At 32.3% G+C, this 25,805-nt stretch overlaps 3 protein-coding genes and 1 long non-coding RNA gene across 5 annotated transcripts; 1 reads left to right on the top strand and 3 right to left on the bottom strand.

Moving 5' to 3' along the window:
- Positions 1–1,471: 1,471 nt before the first annotated feature.
- On the bottom strand, positions 1,472–2,738 carry LOC110725044 (DNA-directed RNA polymerases II and IV subunit 5A-like). Its single transcript, XM_021904518.1, has 4 exons — positions 2,538–2,738; positions 2,113–2,298; positions 1,906–2,019; positions 1,472–1,767 (listed from the first exon to the last, which is right to left on the bottom strand). Exons 1-4 carry the CDS (start codon positions 2,736–2,738, stop codon positions 1,669–1,671), a joined length of 600 nt encoding a protein of 199 aa, XP_021760210.1. The 3' UTR covers positions 1,472–1,668.
- A 3,757-nt stretch (positions 2,739–6,495) lies between these two features.
- On the bottom strand, positions 6,496–9,147 carry LOC110725248 (beta-amyrin 28-oxidase-like). Its single transcript, XM_021904737.1, has 3 exons — positions 7,880–9,147; positions 7,351–7,538; positions 6,496–7,156 (listed from the first exon to the last, which is right to left on the bottom strand). Exons 1-3 carry the CDS (start codon positions 8,829–8,831, stop codon positions 6,857–6,859), a joined length of 1,440 nt encoding a protein of 479 aa, XP_021760429.1. The 5' UTR covers positions 8,832–9,147; the 3' UTR covers positions 6,496–6,856.
- A 706-nt stretch (positions 9,148–9,853) lies between these two features.
- LOC110725247 (beta-amyrin 28-oxidase-like) lies at positions 9,854–11,881 on the bottom strand. 2 transcript variants are annotated; one of them, XM_021904735.1, is made up of 3 exons: positions 10,836–11,881; positions 10,484–10,671; positions 9,854–10,384 (listed from the first exon to the last, which is right to left on the bottom strand). In XM_021904735.1, exons 1-3 carry the CDS (start codon positions 11,788–11,790, stop codon positions 10,091–10,093), a joined length of 1,437 nt encoding a protein of 478 aa, XP_021760427.1. In that variant the 5' UTR covers positions 11,791–11,881; the 3' UTR covers positions 9,854–10,090. The 2 variants fall into 2 exon arrangements, with proteins under 2 accessions (XP_021760427.1, XP_021760428.1); XM_021904736.1 differs by having other exon boundaries at positions 9,953–10,384; positions 10,775–11,082.
- A 12,606-nt stretch (positions 11,882–24,487) lies between these two features.
- On the top strand, positions 24,488–25,397 carry LOC110725043. Its single transcript, XR_002512128.1, has 2 exons — positions 24,488–24,741; positions 24,848–25,397. It is a non-coding gene; the product is annotated as an uncharacterized LOC110725043 (long non-coding RNA).
- Positions 25,398–25,805: the final 408 nt, after the last annotated feature.

Below are 25,805 nucleotides of genomic sequence, written 5' to 3'. Positions count from 1 at the left end.
CTTATGTGACATTCTTTAAAAAAAAAAAAAAAAAAAAAAAAGTGCTTATGTGACATGAAAAACTAATTTGACAATTAGCTTGCTATTGGAGTTGCTCTAATATACTAAGTAAATGCTAACATCTTTGTATTATGGCCATGTTAAATGGCTTTTTGGTTAATTTTTGGCTTTTGGCTTTTTTATGTGGTCAAACAGCCAAAAAAAGTGTTTGGTAATTGGCTTTTCATTCAGCGAAAAAGCTGGTTTTTAAGCCAAAATGAAAAAGCTACTTTGAGTTGCTTTATTTGTTGACTTGTTGGCTTGTTGGCCCACAAATTATCTAATAAACAGCCAACAACCAATAACTAAATTTACCAAACACTTTTATAAACAGCCAGCATAAACAGACAATTTCAAAAGCCATCATAAACAGCCAAATATTCCAGCTGGTCAAACAAGCCAAGTAAACCAGCCAACCGCCAATAGCCATTTGCCAAACAAGGCCTTTGTGATTATCCTTCTTTATTAAAATTATAATTTAACATGAGACTATGGTTAAAGACTTGATAAAGAATAGTAATACTTATTGATTATATTTATTTAAAATAATATTGTGACTTGTAAGCAACTGCATTTATATAACTGAGAGTCAAAATCTTGCATATAATTTAAATGTTAATGGTCAAATTAATGCATTAGATAGTGAAAGTAAAACAAGGAGATTATTTATAAGAAAAAGTAAATTAGTATAGAGCAGCATGATACAATGATACTTCACCCCTATAATACACCATGGCTACACCATGGCTTTCTCTTCATCATGCTCTATTTTCCTCCCACTCTTGGCTACCTCCACATCCGGTGTACGCCACCACCTTCATGACAACGGCCTAAAAACCGATGCACTTCACACTCTACCAACTACATGATAAACTAAACGTATCTAGTGGCCCTTTGGGAAGTATTTTTGCATTTCGAGATCCATTTACTGCCATGCCAGATCCTTCCTCCGAGCTTCTAGTATAGGGGTTGTGGGGTGGATCAGAGGGTGTTTTGGTCACATGAAGCTTCAATGGGGCTATTTGTCCATTGGCAAGATCACCCTCAACCCAACTCTTCTAGTATTCCTGTGGTTGGTGGTACTTGAGAGTTCTTGTTTGTACAAGGATGTTTGGAAATAACTATTGTTGATCTGAAGGGCTTCACTAACATTTACAAATTGGACTTCCATCTGTATTGGCCTCCTTATGCTGCTCAAGCACTCGAGTGCTGATCCTTTAACATTCACTAGTTCGAATATCTACAGCACTAAGAAAGTTTTTCCTTTGTCAACAAAAACAAACTAAATACTCATAAGTACTAAGAAGTGTATGTGGTTTTGATTTGTGAATTATAAGAAACAATAATCAAAATATTAAGGTGTCAATATGCATTTGGAGACGGCTAGCACTTGTAAAACAAGATCGTATTGTAATTTGGACTTATCCCAAGCACTTTGCAATTCAGTGTGATTGTTCACAAATGTTTGTCAGCATACCCTTTATACATTCTGATTCTACACAAAAACTCAGTTTCTGATGCATATAGCAGCCACTATATTAGCAGTCATCATCTACTGATCTACATACTAAGTCTTTTTCACCAAGTAACAAACTTCAGGAAGAACCCAGGGAGCAAAATTCAGAAATATCAGCTAACATATTCACTAGGACGTATGATCTTCACGACTTGCCCACGTTGAAAGCCGTAATGTCTTGCAACAGGGTCAGTGACCAGCATTCTCGGTAGCTGAAAAGAGGAAGTCAGAAAGCATAAAAGAGATCAACTAGACAGTAAAGACTAACATGAGCGATACTTGTTTTAATGCAACCACAGGACATTTTCTACAAATTACGAGCATGGGTGAGCTGATTGTGCATTACTGACCTGAGTTTCCTTAACTTTATACTTCTCAAGCACTGCCTTCTTTTCCCCATCTGTAAGCACCTGATGCTCTGGAACAAGATCGTGCTCGGTAACATTATTCAACAGTTCAGAATCCTGCATCACAAATTTTACACACATGAATCCTAGTCATTCCAAGCCCTGAAAATTTAACAATTATGTAATCTTAAAAAAGAGTTACAAACACACCTGGAAGACCTCTAACTTTATATTTGGTAATTCAACAGCCTTCTTTGCTGCAGCTGTCAAACCATGTTCAGTCACCAAAATTGCCCTGAATATTTTCTCAGATTGCATCCTCTCAATGCATTTCTTGAGTGGGCCTATACCTATGGTTTCCTTGGATGGCTCCGGAATCAGAAAGATAACCATAATCTGTAGCACGACAATTTGACTAGTTAAACGTTGTATTACTCAGACTTAATTTCATCTCAAGTATCTATGCCCAATCTTTAACACTCCGATAGAAGTATAAACAGGACGTGCATATAAATTTATCGTAAAAAGGCCAACTACAACACTTGGACATGTAACAAAGTATGACTATGACATGAGTAAATACAAGAATATGGTAATAACATCCAGGAAATTAATGATCAACTTGATTGGTTTACCTGATCAGAAGTATCATTTTGCTTATTCTTAATCATGAAAAGGTTGTCTCGGCTCTTATTGTCACCATAATACTCAATAAACTGTTGCTTGGTCATGTTGATTTCGTCATCTGTTACTAAATAGCCTCGATCATTCAACATTTGCATTACAGTTTTCCGAACTTTGAGGAGTTTTGTAATTTCATCATCAGATGAAGACATTACTTACCAATAATGCCTACAAAAAAATAAAGCAGATGCTATTATTAATCTACAATCACTTTTGTACTAAACACCAATTAATTTATAGTCTTACATATAAAATCACAAATATGGAAATTGGGCATGTAGAGTCTAAATACGAAGTATATATCTAATAATTAGTCATATTAGCAAGTCAATAGTTCAAATTTCAAATTGATACTTGTTAGGGTTGGTGAGTGCACAGCGGAAGCGAAGATGTGTTTGATTGAGAAATATAAACTAAATTGATAATTGGCAAGATAATTAATATAAATAAACACACGATTTTATACAACAACGAGCACTTTTATTCCACTATTTGAAAGTATGAGAGTACAAGGAGGGATAATATTTTGTAGAAAGGCTTGTATTTGGTATGGCTTCTTGTGTTTTTGTGTTGTTGTTGTTGTTATGCTCTTGACCCATATTTATAGGTGAGGATGGAGGCTTCTAGATTTTTATGGGAATTTCTCCATAATTATGGCTCTTAATCTAGAGGCTTCTACTTTTAATATTCTCTAGAATATTCTAGGAGATATTAAAGTTGTAGATAACTCTAAAAAAATCAAGTGTAATCTTCTCTTGATTTTTCAGGAAGTTTCTAAATTATACTCCATCAATATAATGGGCTTATAAAATTTGGGCCATACCCAACAATACTGATACTCCACATTTAATGAACCTTAGACGAAATAACGTGAAGTCGAGAATGGTCCTTAGAGAGATACGGAGTACGAAGCATATTGTATGTAGTGTGGAATGTAACATATACGAAGTATTCTAGTAAAACAAGTAGTTTCGCAAACATAGATAAAATCATAAAAACATACAACTAATATATTTTAGGAAAAATTGACAAAAACAATCCCAACTTTCGCCAGTTCGCTCAAAATAATCTCAACTTTAGGGGTCATTAGCTCAAAATGATCCCAAGTGACTGCTGTTAAAGTGGTTTTTTTTTTCAGTTTTGAGTGACACGTGTCATTCAGCACATTATAGGTTGAAAAAATAAATAAAGTAAAAAACTTTAAAAATAAAAAAAAAAAGCTTAAAAAAAAATAAAAGAAAACTTTAAAAAATTAAAAAACAAACCCAGCCCCACCCACGTCCCCACCGCCAGTCGGTCATGACCCCCTTCCGAAACCCCCCATCAACACCGGCGCACTCCCCTACCCCCTGAACCGTCGTACCTGTACAACCATCGAGCCACACCACACCACAACAATCATTTCTATAAATTCCACAAACCACCACGAAACCAGCACTCCGCCGCGACCAGCACCTACCAACCCACAAACCACCACAAAACCACCTTGCAACCCCCAACCCCGCCCAGATCTGCTCGCCCCTAACCTTGCCGGCGCCCAGGCATTCCTCCTTGCCTCGGCGCCGGCACACTCCTCACCCTAACCCAATAGACCACCACCCAAAACACCCGTATGGCAACTCGAAACCCCCAAAAAATCCTCCCCCACCGCATTAAACCGAGGGTGGGGGAGGGCCGATTTGGGGGTTTAATGCGGTGGGGGAGGATTTTTTTGGGATTTCAGGTTGCGATTATTGAGTGGTTTGGTCTTTGGTGGTTCAGGGGAGAGGCATCGCCGGCGCCGGCGCCATAGGTGCCGGTGGGGATGGGGTTCCGGGAGGGGGTCATGGCTAAGTGGTGGAGAAGGTGGTCGTGGATGGAGCTTCCGGCAACTAGATTTTTTTTCTGTTTTTATTTTATTATCAGCCAATTAAATAGCAACACGTGTCACATTAACCTGTTATAACAGGTTAAGTGACCGGTTGAGATCATTTTGAGCGAATGACCCCCAAAGTTGGGATTATTTTTAACGAACCAACGAAAGTTGGGATTATTTTTGTCAATTTTTCATATATTTTAAAGTTAGAAATGTGTACTACACTACTACACCAAGTTACCAACAATACAGTTAATTCCAAAATTTAAAATCAATAAACCATATGCAATGATTAATAACATTAATGTGAGAGAAAATGAGTAATCAAAATTACACGGGTATTAATTTTAAGGGTAATGATATAAGTAGGCAATGTAGCCCTTAGAGCTATATATAAGCATTAAATATACTTCTTAAAATGGAATTAAATTGGGAATTCATGGCAAAATCACGCACAAATTGGTGTAATTAATACTCCCCCCGTTTCATAATTATATTAGTCCCATATACTATTTTGGGTGTTTCAAAAAGATCTACCCATATTGAATATGTTCCATTTTTAACTTAATTTTTTGGAATTAATTGTTTGTAAATTGATGACATGACTCTAAGTAAGGAAATCTCTACCTTGAATTATGCAATTATGACTTGTGCTTTCAAAAAAAAAATCAAAAAAAATTAAATAAGGTAAACTAATTATGAATTATTTTATACTTTAATGTTAGATTCCAAATAAAACGAAGGGAGTATTAATTTTTCCTCAATTTTTCCTTTTTTAGCTTCTTAAACAAAACAGTAAAAACATAACAAAAAATAAAGAAAGGATCTTTAGCATAAAATATATTGCAAGATTTCATGGGTTTTAAGATTGAGCTCAAGAAATTAGTACTGAATTATGTAACAGTAGGAGCAGAAAATTAAATTGGACCCATAAAAACAAAAAATCAAATTAAATTCAGAATTTTTCATAAGAGAGTTTACGAAGCGTCGGAATTGTAATATAGCGTCAGAAGTTCAGGTGGCGGCAACGGGTGGAGAAGACAGAAGAGAGATTATTGAGCAAAAACCCTCCAATGCAAAAACCTCAACAATCCAACATCATTCCGTAAGATTTACGGAGCAGAACATTCTCGACCTCCGTATGATTGCTCGTTCACAAATGTTTTCTTGACCATCATGTAATTATGAGGGTGTAGGTTTAATTTTTACTTAAGGGCAATTTGGAGATTTCTCCCACATTCCCCTGATTTCATAAATTGTCTAGTCTATTAATTCGCGTTGTCATTTTTATGGGCTTTTCAATTCCTAATAGAACGTATCTGTGCTAAAGCACGAGATGTAGTCTATGAATCTTTAAATATTTTAGTTTCTTTAAAAGATAAATGTAATAGGTAGTAATTTAATTGGAAGTTATTGCACAAAAAAAAAATAAAAAAAAAATAATGGATTGGAGTTTTAAAGTGTTGTACACTGTACTGCATTAGAAATTCTCACCACTTTTCATTCTACTTTCCAAAATTCTACGTCTGCCATACTGCCATCATCACCCCAAAAGATTCAAGCCATAGCCGATTGAATTCTTTGGATAATGTTACCCGGTACAAGTAATCTGTAGACTCTCATATATTGAATCCCAAATAAGGATTGAACCTCGTACGTCAAGGTTTAAAGATTCTTTGACCTTACCACCTTACGTAGTCTCAGGGTTGTGTGGTTACACAACTTTGCTACTCCCTCCGTTCCTGAAACTTCGACCCTATTGGGTTAATTTCGCGGGTATTAAGAAGTTAAATTGGAAGTGTAAGAGTGTATGGGGAAACTAAGAAAAGTACATTGAAAAGAGAATTTTATATTGGAATTGCAAAAAAGTAGAGAGAGAAAGTAATAAAAGTATATAGAAAAAGCAAAATTTGCATGGGGAAGCTAATTTTGCACAAATATTATTGCAAATTAGTGGGTATTAAAATGCAAATGGGATGAATATTTTAGGACTAAAATTAGGCCAAAAGGGTCGAAGTTTCGGGAACGGAGAGAGTAGTAAATTACAATAAGGATGACAAAAGTAGTTAAGAGATTATTAGTCACAACTTTATTCATCAATCCGAAACACAAATACTATAATTAAGGAATTGTTTGATTGACATGGAAATTAAATTTTCATAGGAAATTGCATTGCATTTAATAAAAAGCTATTTCCCTAATGAAATTCCTAGAAAATTATTAAACTTGTTTGGTTGGTAAGGTGAGAATTTAAAACTCCCATGAACTTCAATTCACTAGAGGCTTAGTAATTTACTTTCCTTGTTTCCTCCGTTTTTTCTTTTGTGTGTCACCAAACAACTATCCAACTAATCAAATTTCAAGAATTTCCACTTCCCCCATTTTATATTGTCAACCAAGAGCCTAGAAGCATTTTTAATTTTCATGAGGCTGAATATGGATTCGAAGACCTTCAACCGGATGTGGGTTTGGGTTATAAATCACCTTTTCATTTGGATTAATTTTGTGGAGTTTGAATTTAGTCACCACATTGTGCAGAAATACGAGTATTTCAATTCTTGTGTATTCTTTCCCTGCACACATTCTAGGCCCTGCTCCAAATGGTACAAATGCAAAGGGTGGCACTTTGTTGCTTTCAAACCTTGTCGGGTCGAATTTTTCTGGATCCGGAAATATTTTCGGGTCCATATTTGTTGAATGGTTATTCCAATGTACCTGATTCATACAACACAATACAAGAGTATTACGAGCTACCGAGTAATAATTATGAAACTTGTAATTTGCATTAAAAAAAAAGGTATTTCCTTCATTCTTTAATGTTCTTTTCATCCATTTACCAAATTATGAAGTATTACGAGCTTCACATCTAGATTGATAAATGAATGGTTCGTAGAATCGTAGTTTCGTACCTTCCATCCCTTAGGAATCTTAAAACCAGCATAAGTGACATCAGTGATAGTCTCCCTAAAACTTCCTTGGGCGGGTGGTTCAAGTCTCATTGTTTCACATACTGCATTCCATGAATACTTCATTTTTTGTACATCCTTCCATGTTAGTAGTTCCCCTGCCTCTTTTGATCGCGCAATCTCCAATTGCTCTAACAATCAATCCACATACATATACATATGCATATTACTTCAAATCACATAATAGTCATATTAGCAAGTATATTTTAAACACTAAGCAAATTGATTTGGCTTGTAACAAATTACTGGATCAAATCTAACTTGACTTCAATTTTGAATAGTACAATAAATTATATAACCGAGTTTAAACTGACCTTAGTCATTATTATTTGCAACATGGACACCACTGTTTTTTTAGAATTTTTTAGGTCAAATGTTGACTCAACTAGACTGGATGGACCCGAATCAAATGACTTGTTTTTGCTACAAATAAACTAATAAAGGATAAAGATGAATTGGGTCAAGAAAGTACCTTGTAAAACCTTCTCATAAACATGAGGATATTTAGCAAGGTTGTCTATCACAAAAGTGATAGTATTGCTTGTAGTAAAAAAGCTAGCAAACAAGAGAGAAATAATCCTTCCAGCAACAACCGTCTCATCGATCATCACCCCATTCTCTTGAGAAGCCATAAGCACCCTAGTCAACAAGTCGAAACCACCGTGATTTTTCCGAGATAACTCGATTTTCCTCTGTCTAATCTCATCAACAAGCTTACTTCGAAGCTCAGCTTCCCTCTTTCGAGCTTTGTAGTAAAGGGTGCCAGGAAAATTTATAGGCATCGCCACGGCCCCCTCGTTCAACACGTAAAAGGGTTCCGAAATACCCGTTACTTGTTCACTCTTATGGTAATCAAGAAACAAGCAACAAGAAAGAGCAAAAGTAAACTCCTTTGCAAGTAAGTGAACTTTTACTTCATTATCAGGAACCCAAAAAGATTGTAAATGTTGTTGTGCCTTAGAATCCATAATAGGCACAAGATATTGCATCGAATAGAGCTTAAGGAACTTGTGCAATTCCTCTGTTACTAATCTAGACGACGATGAATTCGTGTCGATGTTTGTTACTGAAAGAATAGCTGCAACTGAAGGAGGCAACCAGAATTTGAACAGATTTGTTTCATTTGAGAAGATGAATTTGTTAGCAGAAGGACCGCATAAAACAGCAACTTTTTCCCCTATGATAGAGGTCTTGAATACATCAGGGGAATACTTCATCATTCGATCCCATACGAATTTTTGGTTGTTTGAGACATATTCTAAGGTTTCTCCTATTATTGGCCACCCATTTTTGCCAGGAGGAATGTTATACAAAGATGAACACCTGATTTTTGTTTTGAAAACAGAGAAATATAAAATAAATATGCTGATAATAAGTATCAGAAAGGTTGTATAATTAAGCACATACACAAATATGGATTCCATATTTTTTGTTCTAAAACTCAAATAATTTTGAGATTCTTTTGGAGATACATATAGAAAAATATGTGATAATAAGAATTATGAAATGGGTGGAGAAGAAATAAATCAAGAAATTGTGTGAATGGTGTATATACTAATTTAATATTGGCATTAATGGGTTGAGTCTGATCTTTTGAATTGGATCACTGTTGGGGAATTTTTTTTTTCATGGTAATGATATGGGTTAGGCCCCTACGACCCAAGTTCTTGAGACCTCTTTAAGCCCAACTCAAAACTACAGTAGATGGCAACAAGTGAGATCCAAACCTTGTAAGGAAATGTCAATCTATGAGTTTGATGTCTACTTAAAATACCTAAAATGTCCATTACTTTTTTATGTATTCTTTTTATTTGGTGGTCTAAATGTTTCTGAAATTAAAAAATATGATTCGCGTGCATTTAAATCTAATACAATCAATAACTAAGCAATTTACTACTCCGTCAATTTCATATTGTTCTTCCTACTTCACTACCTTGAGAGTTGATATGGAATTTTATAATTTGATTGCACCCTACCATCATTTCTTAAGAAAAAGTAATCAAGGTATAAATGTAGTTGACTAAAAATTAATCGTTTGCTACTTATTTGATGAATAGGAAAAATTGGCGGTGCAAACTAAATTCCATATTAATCTTGAATAATAAAACCCCAATTAAGACTTAACTAAGCATCTAATCCATTTGCCATCCATGCTACTGTTCAAAATTTCAAATATAAATGTTATAGTTAAAATAGCAAGAGTAATGGAGTATTATAAACAGAGTATTGATTTACTACTACATTGTTACTTTGTTAGCATCAGGCATATTCAAGAAAGTTGTATCAATGAAATGAATTTATTACTAGGGGTAATTAACATGAGATATGGTCCCTGTAATTTTTTTTCTTCAATAGACGAATGTTGATTTAACTATGTAATTCGAGTAATTAGTACTTATTTAGTTACTTGACTTGATTTGCAAAGTTGGTCACTGAGCTCAGTTCATTGATGGTAGGTGTAGATATTGTAGTTCGATACATAACATGTAGGATTGTAGGGGTACATAACAAGTAGTCATATATGAAATACTTCCTTTGATCCATCTCACTAACTACACTTTAGTACAATTTGATTTACTTAAACGTGCAAAATCTAAATTACTAACAGGACATGCTTGTGGTACACATACAATGATATGTAATGTTTATATCATACTTCGAAAATTGATAATGTTATTAATTCTCAATGAGGCTGAAGATAAACTTGGAGGCCTTCTGCAGGAACTGGATCTGGGTTATAGAAAATCTTTTCATTAGGATTCACCATCTTAAATCTGAATTTAGTCACCAAGTTATGAAGAAAAACGAGCGTCTCCATTCGAGCATATTCTTTACCGGTACACATCCGAGGGCCTCCCCCAAATGGTACAAATGTGAAAGGTGGAGGTCCGCTCCCTTCAAATCTTGAAGGATCAAAATTTTCAGGATCAGGAAAGTACTTGGGATTCATATTTGTAGAATATGCACTCCAATGGACCTATATACATATATAAACAATCATCGACGAAATTACAAAAGTTTTGTTATAATAACAGTAAGAATTATAATAATACTCGTAGTAACAAAATTAATGTACCTTCCATCCTTTAGGGATGTTAAAGCCTGAATAAGTGAAATCAGCTATGGCTTCCTTATAACCGCCCGTGGCCGGGGGTCTAAGTCTCATGGTTTCACATATTACATTCCAAGAGTACTTCATTTTTTGAACATCTGCCCAAGTGAGGAGATCTCCTGCTTCTTTTGCCTTTTTGATCTCCATTTGTTCTGTTAAGAAAACTAATGAGTAATGACACATAAAAGCACGGTACAATAACAACGAGCTTTGCTACATAAAATGGGTAGAGAATAATAATGTAGAGAAACTAACCTTAACTCCTTAAAGATAATAGAAAATATTGTTGAGAAATTATTAACCGTAACTCAAGTACCTTGTAATACTTTTTCATAAATGTCAGGGTGTTTCGAGAGGAAGTAGACCACAAAGGCAATGGTAGTACTTGTAGTATAAAAACTAGCAAAAATAAACCCAACAATAACACGAGCAACGTCCTCCTTTCTTACAGAAGTTCCGTGCTCATCAGTAGCCATAAGAAATTGGCCTAACAAATCGCGGTCATAAACAACCTGGTCCTGCTGCTGCTGCTGAACATCAGAGAGTTGTATTTTCCTCTGCTCCATGATCTCGAAAAGTTTCTCCTGGACAAGTGCTGACTTTTTAAGAGCTTTGTAGTAAGGCATCCCAGGAATGTTAAGAGGGGTTGAAAAGATCCCTTCAATGAACTCAAAGAAGGGGTCACGAAGTTGCTTAATTAATTCAGGACTTGGGTTAGAAAACTCCACAAAAATCCTGCAAGATAGCTCGAAAGTGAACTCTTTTGCTAAGGGATGAACCTTGACTTGATCAAAAGGCAACCAAAATTTATCCAAATGTTGTTTTACCATAGAATCCATGGTACCAGCATATTGTTGGATACAATCTAGCTTCAAAAATTTATGGGATACTTGATCTGCTAGTTTGTAAGAGAGTGAATTTGGGTCAGCATTTTGTTGAGCAAGAGCTTTGGAGATGGAGCGAGGAAGCCAGGATCTAACCAACTTTAACTCATTGGAGAAGATAAATTTGTTCGATGTCGGGCCGCAGAAAATGGCCATAGTTTCACCTGCAAGTGAGGTTTGAAAGACATCAGGAGAATGGTCTCTCATCCGATCAAGTACAAAATTCATTGGGCATGACACAAATGTTGTAGTTTCTCCTATTAAAGGCCACCCCTTTTTGCCTGGTGGTTGAAGTTTTGAGGAGGTTTTCGAAAGTATTTGGATGATTTGAGTGACTATCACTATGATAATTGTTAAGCCTAGTCCAACCATAAAGATTGAATCCATTTTTTGATATTTTGATGGTTGCAAATGATGAAAGTTCTAAGTTTAAGAGGATGGAACTTTTTTAGTTTTTGATAAAAGGCCACTATTCATCATTATTACTACATAAAAGATAAAGGAAAATTTGTCTAGAACTATCCGAAAGATAGGCTCATTTGTGAACAACTACCTATTTTTTTTTTATTTGTTTACAATTACCCGCAAGTTTGAAAACGTTTGGGTAGCACTACCCATTAACGTTTTCCATCCAAAAAACCGTTAGTGGGCCCCATATTATACACGTGTCATTTATTTATTGGATAAAAAAATTAAAAAAAAAAAAAAAAACTCAGCCACCCTAACCACCGTGAAACCCTAGCCCCTACCCCCAGCCACCACCAAAAACCGGTCGGCCGCCCTCGTTAACCTCTGAAAACGGTCGGCCACCAACCCTTCACCCCAACCCGACACCCCTACCAGTCCCACGACCCTCCCTCTATCTCCTTCAACCCACGACCCACACTAGGGTCACTCGCCGCACCGCCCTCTCTCTCCTTTGACGAGCCACCCGGATTCGAACCACCCTCCCCCAATCCCAGACCCGAAACCGAATCTTTCCTTACCCGAAATCGAAACCACCACCTACAATCGAAATTGGGTCGGTGTCAAAATGGTGTGCGATGGTGGGTTTTGGTGTTGTCAGAGGATAGAGATGGAGGAGAGGCGGTGGTTGGGGAGGGTTCGTGGGTCCTGGGTTAGGGTCGCCTGCAGTGAAAGGGGGTGGCGGTGGCTGGTAGGTTTGGAGATGGTGGTGTGGGTGGCTGATTGGTGGTCAGGGGGTTCCGGTTGGCCGTTTCGGAGGTTTAGGGTGGCGGCCAGCCGGTTTTTGGTGGTGGTTGGGGGTAGGGGCTAGGGTTTCACGGTGGTTGGGGTGACTGGTTGGTGGCTGGTTTTTTTTATCTTTTTTTTTTTTTAAATTTTTTATCCAATAAATAAATGACACGTGTACAATGTGGTGCCCACTAACGGTTTTTTGGATGAACAACGCTAATGGGTAGTGCTACCCAAACGTTTTCAAACTTGCGGGTAGTTGTAAACAAATAAAAAAAAATGGGTAGTTGTTCACAAATGAGCCTATCTTTCGGGTAGTTTTAGACAAATTTCCCAAAGATAAACATTTGTCTTCTGTTTCGGATTAATTGCAACACTAAGTTTAACCCATATTTAAAATAAAAAAAAAATAAAAAAATAAGGTGGAGACCAAAGTGATGATTTTACAGTCGTCTTGTGTGTAGTTGGCTACACCGTGTGAGCACTTATAAAATAACAAAATAATGTCTATAACACTAACCAAGTAACCCCTGTAATATTGACTGAGTAACTCGTATAACACTGACCGAGTAACCCTTAACACTGACCAAGTAACCCCTATTACACTAACAAAGTAACCCCTATGATAACTGGTCACACGATATAACCAGCCACATATAAGAATTTGTGATTTTCATTATTACAATTTTTTTTAGAATTTATCATTTAATTTAAAACTAAAACTTTTAATGGGGAATCTTCTAAAAAAAAAAAATTATTAATGAAGTACTCCGTAATAATCATAGGTGTACAATGGAAACCAATACAACGGGCAAATGTAAAGCAATAGATGGACCAAAAGCCCGCTATTTTTGGCTCGAAAAGGCAGGTTTTTGACACAAAATCAATGATGGTTCATTGGAAAATTTGGGGTTTCCAATTACTGTACAAATTGGAGAAGACAAATTCAGACTGGGACATTGGATTGGATTTTCGATGTTCAATATCAATTGAAAGTAATGGAGATGAAAAACGGATTATATAATGGAATTTCAATTGAAAATAATGAAGATGAAGAGCATTTTAGATATTGGAATTTCAATTGAAATTAATGTAATTTCTCCAAATGAACTCCGGATGAACTTCGATTGGGATCGAGCAACATACATTCGACATCATCATGACCTTCGTTGATGAACATCAGTGGAGAATGAGATGAAGCATAAAGAAGAGAGATATTTTTCTAATTTGTAAAATTAAAACTGAATTTCTACATAAAGTTTCATGCCAAGTATGCCACACCGTGTTGCTAGGGGTTACTCGGTCGATCAGGAATTACTCGGTAACCTCGATCAGTGTTTAGGTATGTGTCAGCTGGTCACACGGAAAACGTGTTAGAATTTCTAAAATTAATGAAAATAATAATAAAAAAAAAATCAAATACGAAGTACGTATTTTGGAGCAACATTTTTTTTTTCCAAAACACTGATCGACCGATTAACCCCTGATCAAGTAGAACCTTGATCGACCAAGTAATCCCTAACCGAGTAACCCCGACCACACAACCTGGGCCTAACCGAGTAACCACTGATCGAGTATCTCCTAACTGACCGAGTAACTCCTGACCGATCAAGTAACCCATGACGACTGAGTAATTCTGGGCACACCGATGGTTAGCCAAATATGTAAATTTATGATTTTGAAAATGGTTAATTAAATATTTTTAAAAAATGAATTTTAAATATTTAGCACTATTAAAAAAAAAATGAGAAAGAAGTGATGTTGTAGAAAAGGTAATCAATCATTATCCTCCATTTTTACAACCTTATGCCTTATGGAGTTATGGTGGTCATTTTTCAGTAACAATTTTACTCTGTATTTAATTTAGCCATATACTGTATATTGCCATTAACTTCATGACAAGGCTAGTCAAACAAATCAATTCAACCCCAATAATTCAATATCAAGACACAAGTATCATTATCATTTCTTATACTCCGTATTAACAACAAAAGTAATATATTGCGTCAAAAAAAAAAAAAAAGAGATATCTTGTTTGTTCTAAAATCACACCATTAACTTCATGACAAGGATAATGAAACAAATCAACACCAATAATGTCAATAACAAGACATGAATATCGTTATCATTTCTTATATTAGCAACGAAAGTATCTATGTCTTGTTTATTATATAAACATACGTAGTACATACATCGTATTTTAACCAATTAAATGTTACTATCAACTTTTTTTTTAAGAAAAAAAGTGACACCATCAACTTCAATTCATGACAAGGGTAATCAAACAAATAAATCAACCACAATAATTCAATAACAAGACACAAGTATCATTATCATTTCATCTTTATGTTAAAAACAAAACTAATTTTTTTTTTTTTAATCTAAAATCATACAAGGGGTAATCGTATTTAATTTGTATAAATTAAGCGGTACACCATTAAACTTCAATTCATGACTAGGGTAATCAAACAAATCAACCCCCCTAAATTCAATAACAAGACACAAGTATCATTATCATTTCTTATATTAGCAACAAAAGTATTAATGTCTTGTTTATTCTAAAAACATAAATACTTGTATTTTTATTAATTAAATGTTACACGGTAAACTTTATAACAAGAGTAATCAAACAAATTCCTATAAAAAAAACAAGGGGTAATCAAACAAATTAACCCCAATAATTCAATAACAAGACACAAGTATCATTATCATTTCTTATGGTAGCAACAAATGTATTAAGCCTTTAATGTCCTATTTATTTTAAGAACACAAATACTCATATTTTATCCGTTAAATGTTACATCATACACTACAAAAAAAAAAAAATCTTTTCGTAGCGATTATTTTAACATTTCTTATCGATTGTAATTGCTACAAAAAAAAAAAATCCCAACGAATGGTTATTCGATACAATATCCCCCGCTACTATAGCCTTTAGTAGTGTTTTTCGCTTTCGCTAGGGTTGTCCTCATTAATCGATACGAAAAACTACATTCAACCATGGCGATTATCGCTACAAATGTTGAACTCATTTTCTATAAAAAAAAATCCCTACATATGATCTATACAACTATAACAAGAGTAGTGTTTTTCGCGATTATCGCTACAAATGTTGAACTCATTTTCTAAAAAAAAAAAAAAAAAAAAAAAAATCCCTACATATGATCTATACAACATTCGAACATACAACCTCAAACTCTAATATTAAATGTTTTTCCAATAAGCTATGACATATTTTATATTCTCTTTGTCAAACAAAATTTTAAAATCTAGTGTAAAAAAGGTTTTTCGTATCGATTTTTGGGTTTTAGTAGCGATGATACACTTTTCCATAATTTTATAAATGTGAAAAAAGGTGAATAATTATTGTTGTGTTTTTCGTATCGATTTCATGTGGGTTTACTATGTCGATTATAAAATAATACGGACTCCTCTACTATTTTACAAACATATATGCATATTGTAGCGAATGTACAATCGCTACGAAAAGACAATTTTCTTGTAGTGACATTATTAACTTCATGACAAGGGTAATCAAACAAATCAATCCCAATAATTCAATAACAAGACACAAATTTCATTATCATACTTTTATATTTGCAACAAAAGTAATGTCATGTTTATCTTACTCCATAGAAAAATACATACTCATATTTGTATCCAGTAAATAGTACACTACCAATAACGTCGCATGACAAGGCTAATCAAACAAATCAACCTCAATAATTCAAATGCAAGACATAAGTATCATTATCATTTCCTATATTAGCCACAAAAAATAATAATGTCCTATTTATTCTAACAACATACATTTACTTGTATTTGTATCAATTAGATGTTCCATTAAAATCATTTTTGTATCCATTAAATAGTACAATACCATTAACGTCGCATGACAAGGCTAATCAAACAAATCAACCTCAATAATTCAAATACAACACATAAGTATCATTATCATTTCCTATATTAGCCACAAAAAAAATTATACTTCGTAATAATGTCCTATTTATTCTAATAACATACGTACATACTTATATTGGTATCCATTAGATGGTCCAATTTAATATTGGAATCTATTGAGTTGTAATCAAGAGATGGTTAAATGCATGGTTATTTATTTATAATGACTTGACATATCATATACACCAATAAAAAAAAAAAAAAAAAAAAAACCACCTTCACTTGAAAATCTTACCCTCTTTTTTTTTTCTTTTTTTTTTTTTGGTATGAAAATGATATGGAATATTAGATTATTAGATGTGACATCCACGTGATGTATGAGGACAAACAGGCTAATTAGCTTAGCCCCTTGAGAAATTAAATTGGTGCTCTAATAATAATTTACCTTAATTAGTTAGCTTGGCAGTGTATTGTAACACAATGAATTGCGTATATAACGACTTGCATTAATGTATATAGTAGTTGTAATCACTAAAGGCAACAATATTATAGTTGACAGGTGTATGTAGCAATTAGATTAGCAAAGGTCTTTGGTTCGACATACAGTTACAAGCACTCTAATAGTGAAAAGTATTGTCTCGCGTTAAGAGAGTTATTCAATTCAAGGATGAAATTTCATTTAAGTTGAACAATTTATTAGGCCGAATAATATTATAAATAAGCACTCTGAAAGTGAAAAGTGTTTTCATGGAGTAGTTTTTGGGAGTTATTCCTTCTATAATTAATTAATTCAATTCAATGATGAAATTTCATCTATGTTGTACGGCCTTCATTATCTAACTAATGGGTGCGGTCAAAATCAATTTAGGCCATAGTTTGATTTAGAGTAATGTATTAAGAGAGTAATAAAAGTTAAAATAGGAGTGATGATTTTATAAAGTTGATAAGGATAGTATAATTCTCTTTTTTGATTTCTCACCACACTATCACTACATATTCTCCCTTAAAATTACACCATCATTATCTCATTCTTCATTAGAATTATTTATATTCACTTTTATTTTCTGTACTTTGACTTTTATTACCCTATTAAACATTATTCCTATACCAAACAAGCCCTTAGATATTTTCATTCATTGATAAATTGTAATGAAATGGTCATCATCATTTTTCACGCACATCAAACAAATCAATCCCAATAATTCAATAGGATGATGCTAAATGTCACAGTTTGTGATAAAAAAATAAAAAATTGTCACAATCTTATGTGACATTTATTATTTATTGATTGTAGTACTAATTCAATGGTGTCATTTAGGATATGATTAATCAAGTTTTCTTCTTACTACCATTTCAAAAAATTTACTGTAACAACGAATTATAAAAATGCTAATGAATAAATAAATAAATTATAAGACTGGTAATAGATATTTTATGTACCTTTTATTTTCAGAACGATATCGTATATCAATGTGAATTCGATATATATTTTTTTCTAACTTGATAAATAATAAATCCTACGACTCATCATCCACTCCATATATTTTAGATATGTTCTGTTGTCGTATGAGTTTTATATCGGATAATACTACGTATCATAAAGCATAAAGATAATTTTATAGCTTAAAATTCTATGAAATTCGCATTTTAATACGGAGTAATAAATATGAACAACTTTTTAGAACAGAATTTGTGAGTGCTTGACCCTTTTAAAATTACTAGTTAGATCGCCACGTGCACGTCAACCAACTTTAAAAACAAATAATACTTACTCCCTTCATTCTTATTAAGTGTTTGTATTTATAATTCAGTGTAAAAAAAAGTTCACTTTTGTAAAAGCGTCTATTTGTAAAAGTGTCTATTCATATATTACGTGTATAAATTATTTTGAATAATTTGTTCGTTTACATTGCTTAATTTATTCCTTAAAGTATGTGTAAAAAAGAAGATATGCTGCATTTAGAAGAAAACATAGGAGTTATAAAGTATATGATATAGACTACTATGATTATATATACATACGAAATACAATATAGTTACATATATTTAACTATTAATATATCTAATAATGTTATAGTTAAAAAAAATTGCAAAACAAAATTATAACTACGGAAGGAACTAACTTGCTTTATAATTCAGGAGTGGTTTTACGTTTTCATTATAAAAGCTTCTTTACTAGCCCTTTTTTTTCCGCGTACGAAGTAATTCTTACAATTATCATCTTATGGTAGTATAACATTGCTATTATTTATTTATCAGTTTATGATTTGATGTGGCTTTTCAGCTATTACGAATATTCTTTTAATTAATGATTACGTATTCGCATGATACATGTGGTTGTATAATCAAGGTTTGAATAGTATACATATTTAAACAGTTATGAACTCCAAGTACCTGTATGTGTAAAGTTAAATTAGTTACTAAATTAGTATCTCTCTCCTCTCATGCTCCCCACCCTCACAATAATAATTTTTTTTTTTATATTATTATTATTTATTTCCTCTCACATTCATTATATTACAGAGTACTTTACAATAAATTAATAACTCCACTATCTTTCTTTTACAATTTTTTTAATACTTTAACTACCCTACTTACCTCTTATTTTATTTAAGTAAATTAAATTGCCTAAAATTATGTGCCGATTAAAGTGTAACACTTACAAAAACACAAACAGAGAGAGTAATTATTTTAAAAAATAACAAAACAAGTATAACGCTATCTTCTTATTTATTTTAATACTCTCTCTGTTTCGTATTAATCGCAACACTTTCCTTTTACATCCGTTTCATATTAATTACAACAGTTTTATATTTGGAAAGGACCCACCATTATTTTATAATTTCTCTTTCCCACTAACCCCACTTTCACAAATATTTTACTATTTCTCTTTCCTACTAACCCCACATATAATACAAAGATATTTAGTTTCTCCGTAATACTGACCTATGCCTCCACTCTGTTTTACTTGCAACATTAAGATTTTGACATTATACATGCTCTCTAGATCTTATGACAATGTATTGTGCTTTACAAGGAAATAAAAAACATAGTTATGTGGGATTTTGTTATATTTGTCTAAATTTATACTCCCTCTATTTTGTATTAATCGCAACACTTTCTTTATTTTATGTTCATTTCATAATAATTGCAATACTTCCTTTTTTTTGGTAAGGACCAATACTATTTTATTAATTCTCTCTAAAAATTAAATATATATCTACTAACTATACTTTAGATTACTTTGTACTTTTGTAATATATAACATTTTCCCTTTAGTCCCCACATTATAAATTAAATCATTATAAAATGGAGGGAGTACTTTTTTTCTAATCTACTTGTTGTAATTTTGAGAGTGATTGGGATATGCGTAATGAAAATCAACTCAATTAATAATGTAACAAAGAGTCAAAGTGATTAAATTCAAAAAGGGAGGATGTGGAAGTGATTATACCATTTAATTCCAAATCATTGATTCTCTTTATTTTGTACTTTAGTGTTGAATTCCAGACGAATCTAACAACGCCTCACATGAGTATATTTTTCGTAATCTATAAAACACAGAAGACAGTCAAAGGAATGTGTGTACATAGTACGGAATATGAAATCTCAAAAGTTTGTTTAAAAAAATATTCCTAAACGTTGTAATTCAAAAAGAACGGAGGATATATATATACAATCAAAAACAAAAAAAAGGCAACACATTGAGTTTGCAGTCTATTCTATACATATGTCTATTAAAAGACACTTCCTTCGTTCTTTTTACATACTTTACCTATTTTGACTTTTGCACTATTCACACACTTACCATTGATAATACATAGTATTATGTACTTTATACTTAACGAAAATATAGTTATGTGAGATCTTATTTGAATCGTCTCAATAAATTTAATCACACATATTTTTTTATTTTTTTTACAATTTTTACTTATTAGCAATTTAAAATATAGATGACTAAATTTATGTATTGACAAACATAATAAATGAAACATGTTAAATAAAAAAAAACGGAGCGGAGAAAGTAATACTTAATTACAAATGAAAGAGAATCCTTCCATGTTTCAAAAAAATAAAAAGGACACAAAAGGTCTAAAGTCAAAAGATGTTACTTACATCTACCCTTTTCACCCAAACCATGTATTTAGAAGGGTATAAATAGTAAAAGTCATGCCGTGCATAAATTTGGAATTGAGTTCTTAGCCATCATTGGTTTAGCCCCTAATATTTGGGACTTATTTTAAAGATTTCTTAGTTTGATTAATTTCAATTTTTTTTTTAACGGAATTTCAATATAGTTCAATTAGATTCAACTCTATAATTAACTTTATACGAAGTACTTAATACTGTACTAAATGAAGCCTGAGCTATGTACGGTTTGTTTGTATTTTATTACAGCTTATATTTTTTTCCTATGTTTGTGATAAAATTTGTTACTTTATTTATTTGTTGTACATAGTATATCATATTATCATTTAATATTTTTATTTTATTTATTTTAATATAAATTGTGAATTTTCTCTCTTTCGTTATAGATTTAGATGAAATTCCTAATATTAAAAGATAATATTTTATATTTATTAATTTAAACTTTAAAAATTCATTCGTCAATTTTATTTTGTTAACGTAGAATTTAATCTTTGAGACGAATAAATGATAAATGATGAACATTTTTTTTTTTGCTAGAAAAAGAGAAAGGGTATACTTTTAATTTCAATGGATTTTTCTTGTTTTTTGTATTTAATTTAAAACTATTTTTTTTTTTGAGAGAAAACTGATAAATTTTTTTTAATTAAACGTGATTTCATTTTTTTTATTAGTATATTTTTATAAAATATTTTATTATAATTACTTGTCACATTTTTATTCTAAAATATCAATTGAACGTGAATTTTATTTTTTTATTTTAATTTTAATAGTATTTTTTTATATGTACGAGATAAGATAAGTTGTTCTTTTCTCTTAGATAAAATTTCCAATTTAAAAAGATAGTATTTTATTTTTATAATAAATTTAAATTTTTAATTTTAATCTTACTTAGTGCTTTAAAATAACAATCCTATGTGGCATAATCCTATACGTAACGTTCTAAAAATACTAATCCTACGTGACGCTCTAACAATTTCTTAAAAAACATAATTCTAGGTGGCTCTCTAAAATCTTGGGAAAAAACTCCCCTTTATATATATATATATATATATATATATATATATATATATATATATATATATATATTTCTTTTTTGAAACAACTCTCCTTTATATAATTTAACGTGATTCATTTTTTTATTAGTATATTTTTATAAAATATTTTATTATAATCACTTGTCATATTTTTATTATTTTATTTATCTAATTCAATTTTTTTTAAAATATCAATTGAACGTGAATTTCATTTTTGTAAGTTTAATAGTATTTTTTTATATATACGAAATAAAATAAATTGTTTCGTTTCTCTTAGATAAAATTTCCAATTTAAAAAGATAGTATTTTACTTTTATAATAAATTTAAATTTTTAATTTTAATCTTACGTGGCGCTTTAAAATAACAATCTTACGTGGCATAATTTTATAAGTAACTCTCTAAAAATACTAATCCTACATGGTGCTCTAATAATTTTTTAAAAATAAAAATTATAAGTGGCTCTCTAAAATCTTTGGAAAAAACTCCCTTTTATATATATACTAGTTTTTGTTAGGTTTTATAGTGATTTCAAACAAGAAAACACTTAAATTTGTGTGGGAACAAAACCTAAAAATAAATGATTACAATGTAATTGTAAAGATCAAATACAACACAATGTATTTCAATCAAGTATTATCAAAGTCTAAAAAATTACAGAAAATTTACAAAGACTACATTAGTGTGAAGTTAATCAAACTTGCCTTTCCTCCAAGCCGATAATTCCTAGCATGAACATGAGAAAACCAATGTCCCGTAAGACTAGATCCTTGATACACTGTCAAAGGCGTGTGAACACTTTCCCAAAGAGGTTTATTTCCCCCACACGACACTTGGGTTAAACCGGAAATCCTCTTTGAGATACAATTGACAGCAATTTCATTCTTAGTACTAGAATCGAAATCAAGATGACAAATTCACCAAAATTGAATTAATTGAAAGAGTTTTCTCACAAAAGTTTGCAAGAAATTTGAGAGAAAAGTGTAGAGAATACTGCTTTTGGGAAGAAGAATAATGTTTTGTCCCTTTCTTTCACGAATTGATGTTTTTTAATAAAAGACTCCACCGTCAGAAAAAACGGTAAAACAGGGAGGTGCGGGCGCTCCACCATGAGGCGCGGGCGCGCCACCAGGTGGAGCGGGCGCTTCTAATATAGGAGCAGGGGCTCCTCACAATATCTGCAAGAAATCACAAAAAGGCAGTGAGGGGCGCGGTTTAGGCGCGACCAGCAGCGCGGGCGTGCCAATCAGGACGCGCGGTCGCGCCATCCTCACCCTTCCAATTTGACAAATTCCAGAGAGGTACGCGGTTTAGACGCGCTCTCTGCGCGGCCGCGCCAGACTTGCGCGGGCGCTCCTTCATGGTCGTGATCGCGCAACCATCAACACTCTAAATATACAACAGTTTTGTGCCCGGTCGATGCCCAGATTGTTGATAAAATTTCAGTATATACTTTTTTACTTAATGTTAAATACGGTCTTACAATCCCTTTTGATAATGTAGGATATTTAGACAAATGATGTCATATCGCTTATTTAATTAAATAATAGTGTACTTTTTGTAGTTTTGTTTGTGAATATATATGTTATTATTGACTTGAAAATATTTTTATATAACTTAATTTGTTTTTTTTTTTTTACTAATTCTCTATTTTTTTTAAATAAATTAAATATACAACCTCCGTTTCTAAAAGTTCGACTCACTTACTATTCATGGGTCAAAATTAAATAACTTTGACCACATTTAATGACTTATACAATATAAATAAATTAGCATATGAGATCTTATTAGATTCCCCTTATTATAAATTTTTCAAATATCAACTTTTTATAATTTTCACTTTTACATAGCCAAATATATATATATATAGTCAAAGATGTTCATTGGAGACCGTGCAAATGCAAAGTGAGTTGAATTTTCAGGAGCGGGGGGAGTATTATAAATGGATCTTATTTTAAAGAACTTCTTAAAACGAATTTTATGATGGAAATAGAACCGAGTTATATGATATTTATTAAAAGTTATGAATAATTTTACATATATGAAGTATTAGAAGTATATGGATAACAAAACACTATACAACATTTTTTTTTTAGAAAAAATATTCAAAATTCACTTACTTAATATCATATGTGTCACAATAACATTTATTTTTCGCCTACATGGCGAAAAAATAAAATGTCAATTGTCACTGTCTCGTGGCCGACTGCGAGACCGACTTTATATATTAGTGATATGATATATTAGATTATTGAATTAGTTTTGAACTATTATGCACATGTTAGAAAACATGAGTCATATTTCACCCAAAAAAAAAAAAAAAAGTCATAGGATTTCAAGCTTTATAATACATTTACTCTATGATTAACTTTATACGTAGTACTTAATACTGTATTATTGAATTAGTTTTGAACTATTATGCACATGTTAGAAAACATGAGTCACATTTCACCCAAAAATTAACACACAAAAAAAAAAAAAAAAGTCATAGGATTTCAAGCTCTATAATACATTTAATGTGACATAAAGGTCATGAGTTTAAATCTTATCCATCCCATTTTTAAAGTAGAATATTTAACGCTGGGCATAACGAATTTCACATGCATCCACATTTCAAACTCAAAGGGCTTATATGTGAGGGAACGTGATAGAGTATATTCAACTTATATAGTCATTATTGAAGTCCAATATATATATATATATATATATATATATATATATATATATATATATATATATATATATATATATATATTCTTAAAAGAAAAAGACAAAAAAAAAAAAAAAAAAAGACATAGGAAGTATGAAGTAATATTTTCAAATAAAAAAAGAAACTAGTTTTTAGCCCGAATAATGTCCTAGGTCATTATAAAATGAAATTAGAATCGTTATTAAGGTAAATCCTTATTTAATAGCGATTAATTAAATACCCAGTTTAGAAGGTGTAAAGCATAAAAGAGAGGACTAAACTTTAGTCTTTGTTGCAGTTTGGGGACTAAACTTTCACTTGTTGCAGGAGGGGACTCAAACAAGTATTCAGATAGTATTTACCTTTAGTATTAGGTAAACATACATTGAATACTTAAAATGAATTTAAAATATAGTTAATTATTTTTCAAGAGTATTTACCTTTTGTTTTTGTTTTTTTGTTTTTTTTTTTTTTTTTTAGTTTCTTCCTAAGCTTCTCCTATTCTATCACCCAAATCATCAGTTCACTCTCCAAATGGGTCTGCTATGGTGGAAGTGTAAGGACAAGGCATTGGAGGCCATATCACCACCGGAGAATTCTAAATCAAAACCCAGCGAAGCAGTGAAAGGTGTGAACGGAACCGTCGAAGTTCGCTGCACTGGCCCTTGCTGCGTCGAGGCAACCATTTTCGAATTCGGGTCGGTTGCAGCTTCTCAGGCTTGCAGGAAAATGCCTTTGTTTTTAAGAACTCGAGCCTTGCCGTTGGGAAATTCTCCCAACCGATGATTCTAATGCCCCCCAATTTCGGGTTGTATTCTTATCGATCTACTTTTTTTTTTCTTTTTTTTTTTTTCAATGAGATAGGATTAAGTGTTTTCTTGTAACAGTTTACTATGTATAAATTTAGCTGAAATTTGTGATTATTTTGTGGGTGAATTCGAGTTGTGAAAGAGAAAAGAAAACGAGATATGGTTGTTTGGGAGATTGGTTGATGGTTATTGAAAATTGTTATCCTGTAGTTTTGATTTAATATGAATGGATCATTTGAATCATCGAATTTCTTCTGTACCATCCCTCCCATATGTTTCTTGACTAAATTGCTGGAGAGCCATTGTTGAAGAGTGTTGATCAACTACTTTGGAGGAGAGAAAAAAATAAGGAGAATAACAAAAAATTATTAAACTTCTTTTAATTAATTAAACAAATTTAACTAGCCAAAGATTAAACGGGACTCTAATACCATGTTAAATTTTAAGATAATACGAAATGGAACCTAAACGAGACCAAGGAGGTTCCATACTAAAACCAATTGGTGATAGCTTAGTAAGAGTAATACCTCTATCTTAAAAAGTGGAATCATCTCTCCTCTTTTTTCAATATGGGACATTCATAAGTGGGTTTACCATGAATTTCAACAAATTTGAGTAATAGTTAGATT

Source organism: Chenopodium quinoa, unplaced genomic scaffold, assembly GCF_001683475.1.
Source record: "Chenopodium quinoa cultivar QQ74 unplaced genomic scaffold, ASM168347v1, whole genome shotgun sequence".
Taxonomy (NCBI): Eukaryota; Viridiplantae; Streptophyta; class Magnoliopsida; order Caryophyllales; family Amaranthaceae; genus Chenopodium; species Chenopodium quinoa.
The sequence above is the reverse complement of the archived record's forward strand: the minus strand, read 5'-3'. Positions and strand labels throughout refer to the sequence as shown.